Source organism: Protopterus annectens, chromosome 15.part0 (genome assembly GCF_019279795.1).
Source record: "Protopterus annectens isolate FY-2018-M chromosome 15.part0, PAN1.0, whole genome shotgun sequence".
NCBI lineage: Eukaryota > Metazoa > Chordata > Ceratodontiformes > Protopteridae > Protopterus > Protopterus annectens.
In genome coordinates, this window is record NC_056749.1 from 22,000,022 (window position 1) to 22,020,616 (window position 20,595).

General features: G+C 43.3%; 1 protein-coding gene across 3 annotated transcripts in view; it reads right to left on the reverse strand.

Moving 5' to 3' along the window:
• RFX1 (regulatory factor X1) overlaps positions 1-20,595 on the reverse strand; it is a 1,726,663-nt gene that overhangs the window by 1,281,103 nt on the left and 424,965 nt on the right. For all 3 annotated transcript variants that reach the window (XM_044057089.1, XM_044057092.1, XM_044057093.1), the window contains exon 6: positions 8,015-8,110. In XM_044057089.1, coding sequence (XP_043913024.1) covers positions 8,015-8,110 — 96 coding nt within the window. The remainder of the gene's footprint in view (positions 1-8,014; positions 8,111-20,595) is intronic.

Below are 20,595 nucleotides of genomic sequence, written 5' to 3' on the forward strand. Positions count from 1 at the left end.
ATTCAGTTGTTCGTTTCTGTTGCTTCGGTATTTTCAGCGCTGTTGTGGAAAGTTACGGGTCGGGTTCAGGTAAATGTGCGATTGTGTGGATGTGAGGGTTAGGGCAGGGTAGGTGAGCTAGGGTTAGGGCGCGGGTGAGGGGACTGTGCAATAGTGACGGACCTTAGGGTTAGGGTTAAGGTAAGTGGATAGTTAGTGGTGTATATATAGTTTAGTGTAGGGTTAGGTGTAAGAGTTTAAGTGTATGTGTGTGGATTGCTGTCCGTTTGGTGTGCTTGTGTTGTGTGTATGTGTTTTGGAACAGCAAATTTTTTCCCTAGGAAAAAAATTGCTGTTCTGTATGTTCGATGTTTTTTAAATTTTCGATTAATACGGTTTGATATTAGAACACTCGAAATTTTGAAAGTTTGGTGTTCAAATATACACACAAACACACATTATATATAATTGTACAACAAATAAGAAAACTGCACACATATTAAAACACACACAAAAAAATGCTTTCATTCTGAAAAGCCAAACTACTGAAAAACAAAAATACCAATTAAAAAAAAAGCAAAAGGAAAACACTTTCTTTATGCAATGTCCTAAGCAAAACCCTAACACTATTTTAAGAATAAATTTGTACGAATAAAGGCAGTTTTATGGAAACAGATTCTGTACAGTAAATTGCTGGGTTAGGGTTAGCATACATTTTTTAAATATAGGTAATGGAGGAGGAGGGTTCCCCACTACCCTACTCAGAGGAATCCTCCAATCCTGTATGTACAGTGGATATAAAAAGTTTACATACCCCTGTTAAAATGCAAGGTTTTTGTGATATAAAAAAATGAAGCCACAATAAATAATTTCAAAACGTTTCCCACCTTTAATGTGACCTACAAACTGTACAATTCAACTGAAAAACAAACAAATCTGTTTGGGGGAAAATATAAAAAATAAAAAACGTATAATAAGCTGGCTGCATAAGTGTGCATACCCTTAAACTAATACTTTGTTAAAGCACCTTTTGATTTAATTACAGCATTCAGTCTTCTTGGGTACACACCTGTCATCAATTAAAGAGACTCTGACTAACCCCAAATAAAGTTTAGCTGTCCTAGTAGGATTTACTCAGTTTCCTGCTACAGCAAAAGTCATGGTTTGCAGAGAGCTTACAAAGCATCAAAGGGATCACATTGCTGAAAGGTATCAGTCAGGAGAAGGGTACAAAAAAAATTCCACAGCACTGGACATACCATGGAAAACAGTGACGACGGTCATCAAAAGGTAGAAAATATATGGGACAACAGTGACGTTGCAAAGAACTGTGCGTATCTGCAAAATTGATGAAAAGACAAGACGAAAAATGATCAGGGAGGTTGCCAAGAGACCTACAGCAACACTGAAGGAGCTGCAGGAATTTTTGGCAAGTACTGGTTGTGTACTACATGTGACAACAATCCCCCGTATTCTCCATGTCTGGGCTATGGGGTAGGGATGCAAGACGGAAGCCTTTTCTTACACAGAGAAACATCCAGGCCATAGCTAAAATTTGGAAAACAATACATCATGTCTCCTAAAAGCATGTGGGAAAATGTGTTATGGACTGATAAGACCAAGGTTGAACTTTATGGCCACAATTCCAAAAGGTACGTTTGACGCAAAAACACTTCACATCACCAAAAGAACACCCTCTCCATGGTGAAGCATGGTGCTGGCAGTATCATGCTTTGGGGTTGCTTTTCTTCAGCTGGAACTAGGGCTTTAGTCAAGGTTGAGGGAATTATGAACAGTTCCAAATACCAGTCACTTTTGGCCCAAAACCTTCAGGCGTCTGCTAGAAAACTGAAGATGAAGAGGAATTTCACCTCTCAACATGACAATGACCCCAAGCATACATCCAAATCAACAAAAGAATTGCTTCACCAGAAAAAAATTTAAGTTTTGGAATGGCCCAGCCAGAGTCCCAGCCTAAATCCAATAGAAAATATGTGGGGTGTCCTGAAGTGGGCTGTGCACAAGAGATGCTCTCGCAATATGACAAATTTGGAGTGCTTTTGCAAGGAAGAGTGGGCAAATATTGCCAAGTCAAGATGTGCCATGCTAATAGATTCCTACCCAAGAAGACTGAATGCTGTAATTAAATCAAAAGGTACTTCAACAAAAGGATTAGTTTAAGGGTGTGCACACTTATGCAACCAGCTTATTGTATGTTTTTTTTATTTTTTAAATTTTTTCCCCTAACAGATCTGTTTGTTTTTCAATTGAATTGTACAGGTTATAGGACACATTGAAGATGGGAAAAGTTTTGAAATGACTTATTCTGGTCTCATTTTTTTATATCACAAAAAACCTGGTATTTTAACAGGGGTGTGTAAACTTTTTATATCCACTGTAGGTTCTCTTAGTGTTAACGCTCAAGTGTGCCATGAGCATGACAGGGCCAAGTGAGGAGCCATCATGGGGTTCTCCTAGTGGTAGCGCATACACGTGCCATAAGTGGGACAGGGCCAAGTGAGGAGCCATCATGAGGTTCTAGTGGTAGCGCACACGCGTGCCATAAAGTGGGACAGGGTCAATTGAGGAGCCATCATGAGGTTCTCCTAGTGGTAGTGCACACGCATGCCATAAGTGGGACAGGGCCAAATGAGAAGCCATCATGATATTCTCTTTAGTGGTAATGCACACACGTGCCATAAGTGGGACAGGGCCAAGTGAGGAGCCATCATGAGGTTCTCCTAGTGCTACCGCACAGGCGTGCCACAAGTGGAACAGGGCCAAGTGAGCAGCCATCATGAGGTTCTTCTAGTGGTAGCTCACATGCGTTCCATGAGTGGGACAGGGCCAAGTGAGGAGCCATCATGAGGTTCTCCTAGTGGTAGTGCACACGTGTGCCATAAGTGTGACAGGGCCAAGTGAGGAGCCATCATGAGGTTCTCCTAGTGGTAGCGCACATGCATGCCATAAGTGGGACAGGGCCAAGTGAGGAGCCATCATGAGGTTCTCCTAGTGGTAGCGCACATGCATGCCATAAGTGGGACAGGGCCAAGTGAGGAGCCATCATGAGGTTCTCCTAGTGGTAGCGCACACGCATGCCATAAGTGGGACAGGGCCAAGTGAGGAGCCATTATGAGGTTCTCCTAGTGCTACCGCACAGGCGTGCCATAAGTGGGAACAGGGCCAAGTGAGCAGCCATCATGAGGTTCTTCTAGTGGTAGCTCACATGCGTCCCATGAGTGGGACAGGGCCAAGTGAGGAGCCATCATGAGGTTCTCCTAGTGGTAGTGCACACGTGTGCCATAAGTGTGACAGGGCCAAGTGAGGAGCCATCATGAGGTTCTCCTAGTGGTAGCGCACATGCGTGCCATAAGTGGGACAAGGCCAAGTGAGGAGTTGTTGTGAGGTTCTCCTAGTGGTAGCGGACAAGTGTGCCATGAGTGGGGCAGGGCCAAGTGAGGAGCCATCATGAGGTTCTCTTAGTGGTAGCTCACAAGTATGCCATGAGCGACACAGGGCTGAATGAGAAGCCATCATGATATTCTCTTAGTGGTAATGCACACGCGTGCCATAAGTGGTACAGGGTCAAGTGAGGAGTCATCATGAGGTTCTCTTAGTGATAACACACACATTCCTCTGCTCCAACTGAATGTGAATGTTGTCTTTAAGTTTTGCAACCCAAACTGCTTAAACTGTGCTACTTCCAGCCTTTACCTGTTTTTTTATACTTATACTCCCTTAAGGACTCTCTTCTTCTACTGCCTAGTTTTTGCTACATCAAACTCCATCCAACTTCTGTGCTTCCTAACACCATTCCTTTTCTCTCTATTTATCACCCCCTATCTGGTTTCCTCTCTCCTTCCCCTTTCCATCTATCTACAATTTTACCTAACCAAGTGTTGTCTCTCTCTCTTCCACAGTAATCCATCCTGGGTGCTCCCTCCCTGCCTCAAAGCAATAAGGAAAACTTCTGGCACCTTCTGAAGACACCCTAACTCTGCCAGCCTGCCTGGTAATCTGAACACTAGTGCGGAAAAGTCCCCCCCCAACAGGATTGTATTAAATGTATGTTGCTCGGTACTAATTATACATTGCAGTGTTGTAATACGTATTGTGCTAGTCTGGCCTCCCGTGCATGCGTTCTAGCAGCCTACCATAGACCATTTGCCCTCTCCCCCTCCTGTTTTCCATAACTAAGATTATATTTACACCCCAGACAGGTTTAGACTCTCCTTGTTGCTTGCTTCCTCCCTCTACCACCAAGTAGCAACTTCAACCTGACTAAACCCTACTTGTACACATTAGTCCTGATATGTTACTTTTCTGCTAAAGAGACTGTTGAATTCATCATTCTGTGACTGTATACTTCCTTTCCCTTTATGCTAAACCTCCCTCAGTAAAGGCCACCCTGTACTACCGCTCCTTAAACTTCAGAACAAACCCTCTTTCTACAGCCATTTATCTGCTCTTCACTGATACTTTTTCTGCTGTACTCACCTCTTCTGCTCCATCCCGCTCCGTTCACCCTCTGGGCTCACTCTGCTCCCCTACCCTTCCCCCTATTCCCACCCGCTCCTAGCACTCCTACCTTTACTCCTCCTTAACCCCTCCCGTCAACCTATTCGCACAATAGCTGCTCCCCCCACCAATTTCCTCCATTCTACTTCCCTTTCACACTCTTCCATCTGCACTCCACCCTTATAATTACAACCCCCCAACCCCCTCCTGTTATTTTTGCATTCCCATATAACTCCCACACTAAGATCCTATTAAAACCTTCAGTATTTCTAATACCTCCTTTGCTATTCAACCTCTCCTTTCCTTACTCCTACATATTTCTTTCTCCCTTTTACCCAATATGCTCTTATCAAGGCATCATACCCTCCTAGTACCCTGCTTCTCTCCCTTATCCTAATTCCTCTTTATTTTGCTAGCTCATACAACTATAATACTTGCCCAAAATTACCCACTAAAACAGCCAGCATACAGACACACCCTCACACTCAATCCTACTCCCATTTCCACTCCATCTCCTCATCTCTCATCCAGTCCAACACTCTTCACTTATTCCACCCTAAAATTCTCTACTTTAAAGTTAAGACATTGTCACCCACTCTAACCTTAAAACCATCAATTATCATACCTAGTAAACCCAAATGGCTACAGGATAATACCTTTAATAACTTAGTCCAAGCTGGTGATATTCATCCTAACCCTGGTCTTACCCCCTCCTTCACCAACATCCACAAAGTCTCAACAATAAAATTCACCAATTTCAAGCTTGGTTAAGCCATAACCAACTTGACATCTTGGCCATCTCCATAAAGGAATCTTATGTCCCTAAACTCTGGCGCTTAGCCTATATACTTCCACTCCACAAAGGAAGCAAAAACACCACCATCTCAAACTTTCGCCAATCGCTCTGCTTTCACCAATCTCCAGAATCCTAGAAAAATTCATCCACCTCCAACTCATGCCTTTTCTGACTCTAAACAACCTTCTCACTCCCACCCAACTTCCGCCCAGGCCATAGCACTATTACCGCTCTACTCTCTTTCCTTGAAACTGTCAACCAAGCCCGCGATTCAGGACATTTAGTTTCTACCATTTTACTTGATCTGTCCAAAGCTTTCAATACTGTATCCCACAAGCACCTTCTCTCTCTCAGCTCTCCAACCTCCATCTCTCACCCAACACCATATCCTGGTTCTCCAGTTACCTATCCAATAGATCACATGCAGTCAAATGGAAGAACTCCATCTCTTCCTTCCTACCCATCCCAACTGGAGTACCTCAGGGATCTATTCTCGGCCCCATGCTTTTTAATATCTTTATTAATAACTTTCACTCTGCTATTCCTGACACCAAAATCATTCAATATGCAGACAATTCTACCTTAGTCTGCTCTGCCTCAAACCTCTCTGAACCTCTAAACATAACCCAAATTGCATTTTCTACAACCGAAAACTAGATGTGTCAAAACTACCTCTCTCTAAATGCTAATAAATCAAAGATTCTACTATTCCCTCCTACAAAGTCCTTCTCCTATGACAAAAACAACTTCAAAGTCTATAGCCATACAAACCCACCTATAGAAGTAGTTCCCTCAGCTAATCTACTTGGAATTACCATTGATGAACACCTAAAATGTGATATACATATTCAGCAAAATATCAAGAAAACCCACCAAAAGCTAGGCATGCTGTATAGGAATAATCACTTTCTCATTAACTCTACTAGGTATACTCTGACCACAACTTATCTTCTCCCTTCCTTATTATATGGAGCCAATCTCCTAACCAATCTGTCCTCCACTATCACCTCCAAACTAGAAACCTGCTACAACAAAATCTCTAAATTCGCCACCAACTCCAAAAACTATACCCATCACTGCCTCACCCTACATTCCCTGAAATGGCTCGAACTCCCTAACTACCTAGACTTTCTCCAACTTACCTCTGCTCACAGAATCATATTTCACCCAATCAAATGTCTGCTTTAATCTCCTTCGCCCCTACATACCCAAAAGAACACTAAGATCTGAACATCATAACCTAATAGCTATCAATAAACCTAAACACACTGCTGGCCAACTTCTTCTCTCTTACTCACTTGGCAAAAAATGGAATTCCCTTCCATCTGCTCTACGATCTATGCCAAATTCTGAAAACTTTAAAAACCTGCTTTTCAAACACCTGTCCTCTAAGCGGAAATGTACCTGCCTTCACCCTACCTAATCCTAGTTAAACCTTCTGCTCCCAGTGTGTCCCCTCTCTTTCTCCAGGGCTCTCTATGTTTTTGATAACACCTATAGCTACTCTGACTCAACTCAACCTTGTAAATAATGTAAATAGCATCCATGTTCAATTGTGCATCAGCAGAGTGTATTCTCTATGCCTTTTATCTGTCATCTCTCTCTCTTCTCATATTCACACATACATTGTTGTCAAACTCCGCACATTAGAGTGCACCTTAAATGAAATTGTAAAACCCTGAACTTTGTTAAATACCTTGACTCCAAATGTGTTAATTCTTACTGTTGTATAATGCATCTGTTATACCTTTGTACCACTTGTATTGTAAATGTATTATGCAACTTGGAGCTTTTCTCCCCGGGCCTCCACTGAAAATGGGTCATTTTGACCCAGTGGACTTCCCTGGTAATCAAACTGGAAATAAATAAATAATAAATGTGCCATGAGAGACAGGACCAATTGAGGAACCATCATGCTGTCACTCTCAGTGGGCTGTTATGCCTGGTATGACCTCCCCTTGACATGCTGGCTGACATTAACAGAGGGGGATGTGCTATGGTGTTGTATTGGATGCAGAGCCAACTATGTAGTGGTAGTACCGCTACTGTATCCATGTGCCCCAGCAAATCTCTGGACCCATGCACCCTAGAAGATATGTGTAGACACCCACTTTGGCATTCCTCTTCAACAACTGAGAAGCTAACAGGCACTCCAGCCACAAACTGAACTCAAAATAACTGAGTTATAATCAGGTTTTTATCCCTCCATGTCAATAAGACTGGCAATATGGACAAGTATGTCTGAATAATCTGAGCTGGTTTTGGCAATACTTAACTTTTACTAAATATTGCTGCGGTAGCGTTGTCGCCTCACAGTAAGACGTTGTCCTGTTCGATTCTCAGCTAAAGCGTCTTCTGTGTGGAGACATGCGTGAATGGGCGTACATTATTTGAAGGTTGTACGTTAGGGCTGGCAACTCAGTACGTAAAAATCTACTGCCAATCATTAGCAAACCAGAGTTCCGCTGTGGCGACCCCTAACCGAGAAAAGCCGAAAGATACAACAACTTTACGAAGTGAAACGCAAGTTCAGTACTAACTACAGCTTCTCAGCATTTCCTTGCAAATATTCACCCTTTATGCAGCACTTCCTGTTCCCAACTTTACAGGTACTGACAACAAATGTAAACAATCTTATTAAACCATCTGAAATGCATCCTAGAAGCGAGGTGCTTTTGTGACTCTGCTAACTGGATAGCTTCAAAAGAACAAAATGCATACCTCTTGAGAAACAGGAACTTGCTGAACTCCATGAATTTGTATTTGCTGAACTTGCCCCGCTTTATTGGTGGAAGTGGTACTCTGAATGGGCGACCGCTGAAATGGCAAGACCAAAAGTTGAGTAAACAGGTGAAAACAGGTGGTCTGCCAGAGTCCTCTACAAAGCTAACAAGCACTATGAAACAGAAGAATTTCTTTCAATTTCTCAAAGTCAGGTAGGGACAGTAGAATAACTGTGACCATTAATCAATATAAACAGAAAGACAGTTCCAAAAATTAACTGACTTGTCACACCAAAAGTGATACACAGCACATGTAGCAGATAAAACTCCTACAGTCTACTGAAGACTGGGTCATTAAAACATGCTTGTCTGAATCTGGATTCCCAAACTAATATGTTGAAAAGAAGGCATGGATGCATTTTCTTTTCATTTCCCACAAACTACGTGCACTTCTGTCCACAGTAAAGCAGTGAGCTCACAAGATTTCCAGCGTACACACACTATGTTTAAAGCAGAACACAACTTAAATGATGGCTGATGAATTATTAATTCAGTCTCTAGTTTAGAGGTTTTCTATAAACGTTTAACCACAGTCTACATTTCCAAGTATAAATGGTAATGATATGACAACACTCTAAATCAGGTCTTTTCATTTAACTGCAGGTCGATTCATTTAAATGATCCTTAAAGTGCATCGCTCATGTTCTGCAAGTACAAGTGACAAATCTTTGGGGTTGGATATAACACCCTTACCAACTTATACCTTTTTTGATGCAAAGTGATTTATTTTTTTCATTTTATTTTGTTGATAAAGATGGCCCTCTAAATTTTTTTCTCAGAGGTGAAAATCCCTGCCATGACATCATGAAAGACTGAACCCACAACACCTCTTGACCTAAATTAACATATAGGTCACAATATTTCTATGCTAAATGCAATGGTAGTAGTTTCTTCGTTCCTAGAAAGACAAGTCGTCAGCTAGTGCTTGTAGGTAGCTGCTCCAGTAAAGAGGTAAGATGCTTTAATTAACCAGAATGCTTTGGAGTTGCATGTAAAATCACTGCAATACCTACCATGACATTGTTTTGTGAGAAGGGTTAAATAAACACATATAAACAATGAAACTAAAAAAAAATCAAACAGCAGCATATAATCTTCGTTTTTTGCAAAACCAATTTAAACTTTGACATGAGGGGTATAACAGTAAATTGGTTTGTACAACAAAGATACTCCCAAAAGTGACCAGCACAATAACTACTTAGCACTTTCAATCCAAAGGATTGTTTTGCCATTTTTGCTACTGGCATATAAGAGCATACATCTCCAAAACCAGTTCATTATTTGTTTGTGAACTCTTCAGATAATGCTACTGTCATAAGTATCAATACAACACTCCTGCACTAGGCTCTAGTACTCAACATAAAAAACGATGTACATCTTCAATTGCAATGAAAGAAAAAATTCTAAGTTTTTCATGTCATTTTAATGCCTCAGTACATATAAACCTTTACACAGAAGCAAGTCTTTCTTTACCTAGAAACACACTGTTACTATATATTTATGTTTCTGATAACCTTTAGTTATTTTACTTGAGAGAACTGAAAGTGCCATATTTTTTATTTCAACATTTTGCAAATGCTGCACCCAGTCAGTTTACAAAGGCCTTTCTGGCCTCAATTCCTCCCTAAATTCAAACGACAGCCTCTCGCTCACTCACTCTCTCTCAGTCTGTTTCTAGGTACCCTTATGAAATTTTTAAGATAAGACCCTCAGTAATATCTCATTCGTTAGATTTGCAGAGCCGTGTACTTTTTTAGGAAAAACAGACAACAGAATATCAAACATGAGTATGTCTGTCACAACATTTAAAATATGTCTACTTTCTTACAACGCATAGTAAGAAAATGCAATATTTTCTGACACCTTATTTTCGGTTCTTCTTTCCTATGAACACATCAGTGATATGAGTCAGATATATACTAAGATTGTTGTCCTGAAAAAATGCAAAGCATACATTTTTGTAAACCAAATTTAACAAACAGTGCTCTCAAATTTTTACACAAGACCATTGGTGATGTCTAGAAATAAAGGTCCATTTCTCTGTAACTTTACTAAAGATAACTCTCTCAGAATAATATACCATAGTATTCAGTTATAAAATGCACTTAGCTGGTGGTTCCAGCTGTAAAGACACAAGCACAACTTTATATCTTCACGAAGTGTAATTTACCGCATATGAGTATAAACAGTGGGGGGGGGGGGGGGGGTCATTTGGTTAGTGGCCAAAACTTATGTACTTAGTAGAAATAAATATGATGGTACTTCAAATGCCAAAGTAATTCAGCAAAGATGCATCCTGTGCTATTATTTTTCTCTGTACTGACCAGAAGTTTCCCACACTACCCACAGTGGAAACTGAGAATAAATGGTAAGTTGTCAGACTGTGGCAGTACAGGCTTATCAGCTAAAGCCTCTGATGCCTTTCTGTTTAAGATTGACCTCATTCCCCCATTTAGACTGTATTATGAATCTCACAGATAATTAGGTCAGGATCTACTGCTTAAAAAACACACACATATTTGCAGACTGCTATTCTCTCCACAAGGGGCCCACTGCAGCATACATGACTTCACCACTTTACCCACTGAAAAATACTGCATTGTAATATGAAAAACGTTAAGACTGCAGTAGTAAACACCTCTATACATACTAATCTATTGAGTATTCGCAAAAGGCCACATTGCAGTTTCTCTTTAAGATTTCATTATGAGACTTACAGTAACCAGATTGCTGGTTATAAAAATCACATATTCTAACCTTAGGAGTTTCAGTACAGCCCTGCACTTCCATCACATTAGCTGTTCAAACATTTGGCATGCTGTAAAAACATTTTTACCTGGTAAAATGTAAAGAATTTTCATTTCAGAGGCAAGGACAACTCAGTAAAGAAGCATCCCAGGTCATTATCTTCCTCAGCATACTGAGCACAAGTTCAGCACAGTGCCCACAATGAAGCCAGAGTATAATACAAAATGTCAGGCTCTTGTCAGTAAATGCATATGAACTAAAGCTAATGGTGCCAATATTTGAACCTCTATGCCACTGTCCCCACTGAGATTTCATTACAAAACTTTTAGGTAATAACAGGATATTTAGCTACAAAACACACCAAAGACTACACTTCTGACCTCAGAGTTTCTATATCTTCATAGGTGTGTACTAGGCTAATGACCACTGGGGCCTTTTTAAGCCTAGCCATGCATCTTAAATCTCTGACAAGTTATGGTACCAATAGTAGAATATGAATGAGGGAGATGAAACATTTACAAACAGGGGCCTGAGAGATGAACCTTTTATAAGCTGCCTGCGTCCATTAGAGATGAACCTTTTATAAGCTGCCTGCGTCCATTAGAGACACAAGTGCCAAACCAGAGGTGAATTTATAGTTCCCCATCCAGTAGTCCAAGTTACACTTGAATTGGGTTAGCGAGGAATTCTGCTACATGTGGATGGGAAGCCTTTTCCAGAGGATGGACAGTCTTTGAGGTACATAACCATTTCTCAACCAGGTCCTATTTATATCACAGGCAAGGTTTGGTGCTGTTTGTTTTGTGGATATGCAAGAGATTATCAGAGTGTGGTTCGAAGATGCCCTGTATGTCAAGCATAGATCTACCCTCAGCAGCCTGTAGGAGTGAGAGTACAGGGCTAGGGCTCTGAAGCAGTCTGCATCAGACATGTTACTTGTGCCTTGTATTCTTTTAGTGAGGAACGTCTGTGGGCATTCCAACTGTTGGATGTGCCTAGTTATGTACATAATAAAGGGAGCATTATACTCAATGACAGGTCTGATGACTGCCAAATACAGTGGAACAATTACCTCCTTGGACCTAGATGCCAAACTTTTGTTTACAAGTTACACAACATAGAATGATTTCCTCACTACCACAGACATGTGATGGCTGAAGGCTAAATTACAGTCATATGTCTCAAGTCCCTGACTACTGGGTTGATTCTTAGGGGTGTGTTGTCAATATAGTGGTTACCAGGGGTGGCTGACTTCCTGAAGAAAAACTGAGGGTAAGTAATGCTACTCAATGTCAGAAGTCTAAAATAGGGAACATCGATATTTGTACAGTTACTGAGACCTGGTTCAAGGCTCTAGCGAGCACCCCTGCATTACCAGGCTATACCTCACACCACACTTTTCGGCCATCTAACCTGGGCCAGGACACCAAAGGCAGAGGTGTGTCCATATTCATTAAGGATATCCACACCTCCAGGCTAGTTGTGCAGCATAATGCATCAGAGGTTATCCAAGTGCAACTAACTCTGGGCAAAACTGCAATCCACATTGTAGCTTGCTACAGATACCCCACCATGCCCCACGATTCCCACTCCTCTTTTCTTGATATACTGGAAAATATTAGGGTTCAACCAAACACCCTAATAATGTGTGATTTCAACTACCCCACCATTAACTGGGAAAACTACTCATGTACCAACTCCTTCGCTCAATGCTTTCTGGAATTCATAAATTCCAAAGCCCTGGATCAACTTATCCACACCCTCACCAGGGGCAACAATATCCTAGACCTAGTCATTACCAACATGAGTGACCGGTGTTCCACACCTAAAGTCAACTCCTCGTTGGTCAGATCCGACCATAAGCTAATCACCCTAGATATCCGTATCCCGCCCCCACCCACCATTAAGGAAACCATGGCAAAACATTTCTCCAAAGCTAACTTCATGCTTCCTAAGACAGAAGTGGCAAACTTCATGTCATCCATGCAGATGGACAATACAGTTAAGACTGCTGAATCCTACACAAATGCACTCTATAAGCACTTACATGAGTGCATGGATTGTGCTATCCCAAACAGAACCAAGATGCTATCCTCCAAAAAAAAGGAAGCCAATCTGGTGGTCCCCTGCCATAAACAAACTCACAACAGAAGGAAGAAACTGTTGCAAAAGAGAGTAAAATCCCATGAGTGGAGAAGCTCCCTGGTCAGCCTCTGTATGAAGCTGACATCCCTTATAAGATCCTCCAAAGCTAGCTACAAAAACAAAATCGCCACTGATTCTAAGGGCAACCACAAAGCATTCTATAGCTATGTCAAGAATCTCAATGGCAACAACCAGATCTGCTCTGAGTTACAGCACAATGGCACAAAAATTACGGAACCAAATGATATTGCCAACATCCTGGCAGATAGGTTCAGTGCTAACTTTACCCCCCTCTCAACCCCTAAAGGGCCCATATCTATACAGGATCAATGCAGAGTCCTTGTAATCACATCTATGCAGGTAAAAGCTGCACTCTCTAAAACCATAAACACAGCATCCATGGGACTGGACAACATCCCAGGCTGCGTTTTACATAAACATCAGAACGAACTGGCTCCCCACCTAAGCAGCATGTTCAATCATAGTCTCACGTCAGGCTTTGTGCCCACTAAATGGTGCACAGCAAGAGTTATCCCACTCCACAAAGGGGGAGCCACCGCTGATCCTGGGAACTATCGCCCTATTAGCTTGATGATCCTGGTCTGCAAGGCCATGGAACGTATCATCATGGAACTCGTAAACGAAGACATTGGTAACCTCCAAACTCTGGACCCCACCCAGTTCGGGTTTGTGAAAGGCAGATTATGCCTCCTGAACCTGATCGACTTCTTTGAGGCAGTCACCAAAGCCATAGACGAGGGTAAGATGGTTCACACAGCCTATCTTGACCTCACCAAGGCTTTCAACATCATCCCCCATTCTGGAATTACAGCTAAACTCCCTAAACTAGGTATAAATCCCTACATCACATGAAGGGTTGCCAACTGGCTCACTGACAGAACCCACACTGTAAAAGTTGCAGACTCCAAATCTGATTTCAAGCAAGTGACAAGTGGAGTACCACAGGGTTCAGTCCTGGGACCTCTCCTGTTTGGTATCTACTTCTCCGAAGTACAGGCTAACACAGAAGGCCTCTGGCTAATGAAGTTCGCAGATGACTGCAAACTAGGAGCCATAGTCGTGTCCCCAAATGATGTGGACACCCTACAGAACAGCCTCACCGAGACAGATGCCTGGTGTCAGATGCATGGCCTCAAGCTTAATTCCAGAAAGTGCATTGTCATCCCCTTTGGTAAGAACTCTGTACCCATGAACTACAACATAAATGGCAGTCTACTTAATGCCGAATTTGTGACAAGAGACCTTGGGACCCAGGTGGACAGTAATCTCTCCTTTGATAATCACATCTCCACAGTAGTCAGGAAATCCTTCTTTGTTGCACACCTCATCACAAAAGGGATCTCATCCAGGAAAAAAAGAGGTCATTGTTCCCCTCTACTCGGCACTCATTAGACCGATTATAGAGTACAACGCCCCTTTTGGAATGTACCTCACAAGACATCTGCAGCAGCTGGAAAGGCCAGAGAAGTACCTCACAAAGAAGATTACTGGCCTCAAACAGATGCCCTACACTGACCGTCTCAAAAAACTCCAGCTTTACTCTGTAGCATATCGCTTACTCCGAGGAGATCTCTGCCTAACATATAAAGCTATGTTGAACCCAGAGCTGTTGGACATGCTACACCTAAAGAAATCCCAACCTCTCCGAGCTACATGCTCTAGGGACCTAAACCTTGTCACCACAATAAACAAGACATCCTCGGAGGGATAGATTCCTGTCCCAGAAACTTCCTATACTCTGGAACAAGCTACCCATCTATGTCAAGCAAAGTTCCTCATTTTTTATAATGTTAGTTTTAACTATACTATGTAGCAGTATCTCTCTGAGTATATTTATATTTATTGTTAATTTTTATGGTTTTGAGTGTTGCAAACTGCATTTACAATTACATGATATTCAGGCTTCATGTGACACTATAGCTTTAAATAGCAGCACTGATCAAGTTGAATGTATTTAATCTGGTAGATGGTTTTGGCGTTTTTTTTATTATTTAAGCCTTGTTAATGATATTTTTAACTGTTCTGATGAAGTGTATGGTTTACACGAAAGCGCTTAACAAATCGTGTTAAGTTTTTATGGTTGGAGCAATAAACCTGTTTTAAAAGCATTTTGTGGATCGTGGTTTTATCCTCGGGTTGCTGGTGTGCTGTTTGGGACATTGTTGAACCTGTGGATATCTTTCGATAAAGTTCCTCATTAGCACTCTTCAAGAAAAATCTTGATGAGTGGATGGGAAATAGGAAATACACCCCAGGGATCACTTCTGTAGCTCTGCTCGACAGGGGCACAGGACATTAACTTTCTTGGGTGGCATAAGCCAGGGAATCTTGTTGGCTAGGCTTACTCAGGCCTTTAGCCTAGTACCTACCTATGAACCTATGAAGGATACTATTATGCATTTCTTGGCATTTAGTTTTAGTGCATGGTTCTGAACCAGTTATTTGTCAGAGTCAGCCATTCCTGCAGAACATTAGTGCTACTGGGGGATTCTATGACTGCTCCTAATTTGCAATCATCAGCAAAGTTGGTTAGCCAGAAGCTCGACACAAGCCTTGACTTCAAGTAGTAGATACCAAAAAGGAGCGATCCTAGGACTGATCCCCAAGGGGCTTCGCTGGTGACTAACCTCTTCCTAGAGGTGGACTCCCCAATTCTAACTTTCTGAGTCCTGTCTGTGGGCCTGCTGGTTCTCCACAGGGTACCTAATCTCTTGAGTTTGTCGATAATGCCCAAGTAGGGTAATGTGTCAAATGCCCTGGCCAGGTCAAGGTAGGCAGTGTGAACCATTCTGCCCTCATCCATTGAGTTGCGACCTCCTCAAAGAAGTCCACCAGGTTGAGCAAGCATAGCCTGCCCTTGTCGAAACCAAATTGGGTTGAGTTGGGTTGAGTCCGATCCATGTCTGTCAGTTTCTTATGTCATTACTGATAAATTCCATGATAATTCTTTCCATGGCTTTGCATATCAGACTAATGAGATTTATGGGTCTGTAATTAGCTTGCATTTGTAAAGTGGGATGACAGTTGCCATTCTCAATTTGTGAGGCCCAAAGCCTGTTTGGAGGCTACTTTTAAATTAAACGCCAGTCATGTTGTGTTTCATTCTGTTTAGAAACAGTCTGAAATACTGGTAGAACCCATCGATGCAGTGTTGTTGGTCTTAGAAAGAGTGCTGAGGACCTGTTCCTTAGTGATAGTTGTAGAAGTCATATTTGATGGTATTTCCTGAAGGGGGTTTGGACGGGGGGGTGGTTGGGTAAAGTTAGAGCTGAATCTGTCTGCCAGTAGGTTTCCTATGTCTTTTAGCTCAGTATAGGTGGCTCACTAACAGTGATCTCTTCACACATTTGTGTACTGCCTTTGTGATTGTGGACATAGCTATAGAATACCTTGTGGTTGTCCCTGGCCTGGGTGGCAAGATTTACCTAATATTTGACTGTGGTAGACTTTATTTGCTCTGTGAGTTGTCAGTTTAGTTTCCTGCTGGGTGCTACACTTCCTAATCTTTGCTGTGACTTTCTTCCTCCTGTTATACAGCATACTGATGCTATTATCCCACCAGGGTGGCTTCATCCTGCTGGGTGCTCACTTCCTAATCTTTGCTGTGACTTGCTTCCTCCTGTTATACAGCCTACTGATGCTGTTAGTCCACCAGGGTGGCTTCATCCTGCTGGGTGCTGCACTTCCTAATCTTTGCTGTGACTTGCTTCCTCCTGTTATACAGCCTACTGATGCTGTTAGTCCACCAGGGTGGCTTCATCCTGCTGGGTGCTGCACTTCCTAATCTTTGCTGTGACTTTCTTCCTCCTGTTATACAGCCTACTGATGCTATTATCCCACCAGGGTGGCTTCATCCTGCTGGGTGCTCACTTCCTAATCTTTGCTGTGACTTGCTTCCTCCTGTTATACAGCCTACTGATGCTATTATCCCACCAGGGTGGCTTCATCCTGCTGGGTGCTCACTTCCTAATCTTTGCTGTGACTTGCTTCCTCCTGTTATACAGCCTACTGATGCTGTTAGTCCACCAGGGTGGCTTCATCCTGCTGGGTGATGCACTTCCTAATCTTTGCTGTGACTTTCTTCCTCCTGTTATACAGCCTACTGATGCTGTTATCCCACCAGGGTGGCTTCATCCTGCTGGGTGCTCACTTCATAATCTTTGCTGTGACTTGCTTCCTCCTGTTATACTGCCTACTGATGCTATTATCCCACCAGGGTGGCTTCATCCTGCTGGGTGCTCACTTCCTAATCTTTGCTGTGACTTGCTTCCTCCTGTTATACAGCCTATTGATGCTATTATCCCACCAGGGTGGCTTCATCCTGCTGGGTGCTGCACTTCCTAATCATTGCTGTGACTTGCTTCCTCCTGTTATACAGCCTACTGATGCTGTTACTCCACCATGGTGGTTTCATCCTGCTGGGGTGCTGCACTTCCTAATCTTTGCAGTGACTTGCTTCCTCCTGTTATACAGCCTACTGATGCTGTTATCCCACCATGGTGGTTTCATCCTGCTGGGTGCTGCACTTCCTAATCTTTGCTGTGACTTGCTTCCTCCTGTTATACAGCCTACTGATGCTATTATCCCACCAGGGTGGCTTCATCCTGCTGGGTGCTCACTTCCTAATCTTTGCTGTGACTTGCTTCCTCCTGTTATACAGCCTACTGATGCTGTTATCCCACCAGGGTGGCTTCATCCTGCTGGGTGCTCACTTCATAATCTTTGCTGTGACTTGCTTCCTCCTGTTATACAGCCTACTGATGCTGTTATCCCACCAGGGTGGCTTCATCCTGCTGGGTGCTCACTTCCTAATCTTTGCTGTGACTTGCTTCCTCCTGTTATACAGCCTACTGATGCTGTTATCCCACCATGGTGGTTTCATCCTGCTGGGGTGCTGCACTTCCTAATCTTTGCTGTGACTTGCTTCCTCCTGTTATACAGCCTACTGATGATGTTATCCCACCAGGGTGGCTTCATCCTGCTGGGTGCTCACTTCCTAATCTTTGCTGTGACTTGCTTCCTCCTGTTATACAGCCTACTGATGCTATTATCCCACCAGGGTGGCTTCATCCTGCTGGGTGCTCACTTCCTAATCTTTGCTGTGACTTTCTTCCTCCTGTTATACAGCCTACTGATGCTGTTATCCCACCAGGGTGGCTTCATCCTGCTGGGTGCTCACTTCCTAATCTTTGCTGTGACTTGCTTCCTCCTGTTATACAGCCTACTGATGCTATTATCCCACCAGGGTGGCTTCATCCTGCTGGGTGCTGCACTTCCTAATCTTTGCTGTGACTTGCTTCCTCCTGTTATACAGCCTACTGATGCTATTATCCCACCAGGGTGGCTTCATCTTGCTGGGTGCTCACTTCCTAATCTTTGCTGTGACTTGCTTCCTCCTGTTATACAGCCTACTGATGCTGTTATCCCACCAGGGTGGCTTCATCCTGCTGGGTGCTGCACTTCATAACCATTGCTGTGACTTGCTTCCTCCTGTTATACAGCCTACTGATGCTGTTACTCCACCATGGTGGTTTCATCCTGCTGGGGTGCTGCACTTCCTAATCTTTGCTGTGACTTGCTTCCTCCTGTTATACAGCCTACTGATGCTATTATCCCACCAGGGTGGCTTCATCTTGCTGGGTGCTCACTTCCTAATCTTTGCTGTGACTTGCTTCCTCCTGTTATACAGCCTACTGATGCTGTTAGTCCACCAGGGTGGCTTCATCCTGCTGGGTGCTGCACTTCCTAATCTTTGCTGTGACTTTCTTCCTCCTGTTATACAGCCTACTGATGCTGTTATCCCACCAGGGTGGCTTCATCCTGCTGGGTGCTCACTTCCTAATCTTTGCTGTGACTTGCTTCCTCCTGTTATACAGCCTACTGATGCTGTTATCCCACCAGGGCGGCTTCATCCTGCTGGGTGCTGCACTTCCTAATCTTTGCTGTGACTTGCTTCCTCCTGTTATACAGACTACTGATGCTGTTATCCCACCAGGGTGGCTTCATCCTGCTGGGTGCTGCACTTCCTAATCTTTGCTGTAACTTGCTTCCTCCTGTTATACAGCCTACTGATGCTATTATCCCACCAGGGTGGCTTCATCCTGCTGGGTGCTCACTTCCTAATCTTTGCTGTGACTTGCTTCCTCCTGTTATACAGCCTACTGATGCTATTATCCCACCAGGGTGGCTTCATCCTGCTGGGTGCTCACTTCATAATCTTTGCTGTGACTTGCTTCCTCCTGTTATACAGCCTACTGATGCTGTTATCCCACCAGGGTGGCTTCATCCTGCTGGTTGCTGCACTTCATAATCATTGCTGTGACTTGCTTCCTCCTGTTATACAGCCTACTGATGCTATTATCCCACCAGGGTGGCTTCATCCTGCTGGGTGCTCACTTCATAATCTTTGCTGTGACTTGCTTCCTCCTGTTATACAGCCTACTGATGCTGTTATCCCACCAGGGTGGCTTCATCCTGCTGGGTGCTCACTTCCTAATCTTTGCTGTGACTTGCTTCCTCCTGTTATACAGCCTACTGATGCTGTTATCCCACCAGGGTGGCTTCATCCTGCTGGGTGCTGCACTTTCTAATCTTTGCTGTGACTTGCTTCCTCCTGTTATACAGCCTACTGATGCTATTATCCCACCAGGGTGGCTTCATCCTGCTGGGTGCTGCACTTCCTAATCTTTGCTGTGACTTTCTTCCTCCTGTTATACAGCCTACTGATGCTATTATCCCACCAGGGTGGCTTCATCCTGCTGGGTGCTCACTTCCTAATCTTTGCTGTGACTTGCTTCCTCCTGTTATACAGCCTACTGATGCTATTATCCCACCAGGGTGGCTTCATCCTGCTGGGTGCTGCACTTCATAATCTTTGCTGTGACTTGCTTCTTCCTGTTATACAGCCTACTGATGCTGTTAGTCCACCAGGGTGGCTTCATCCTGCTGGGTGCTGCACTTCCTAATCTTTGCTGTGACTTTCTTCCTCCTGTTATACAGCCTACTGATGCTGTTATCCCACCAGGGTGGCTTCATCCTGCTGGGTGCTCACTTCCTAATCTTTGCTGTGACTTGCTTCCTCCTGTTATACAGCCTACTGATGCTATTATCCCACCAGGGTGGCTTCATCCTGCTGGGTGCTGCACTTCCTAATCATTGCTGTGACTTGCTTCCTCCTGTTATACAGCCTACTGATGCTATTATCCCACCAGGGTGGCTTCATCCTGCTGGGTGCTGCACTTCATAATCATTGCTGTGACTTGCTTCCTCCTGTTATACAGCCTACTGATGCTATTACTCCACCATGGTGGCTTCATCCTGCTGGGTGCTCACTTCCTAATCATTGCTGTGACTTGCTTCCTCCTGTTATACAGCCTACTGATGCTATTATCCCACCAGGGTAGCTTGTTTTTTTGAGTTAGTTTTGTACTCATTTCTGGTTCGTACAGCTGTTTCTATACAGCTAATAATATGCTTGTATATGGTTTCTGTGAACAGTTCCAGATATGCAGCAGTTTTCTCAGGGCTTAAGGGGCTTGAATTTTTTCTTAGTTATCCCTTAATAATAGGAAGTTAGCCTTAGAGTAGTTGTTGAAAGTTCCAGGG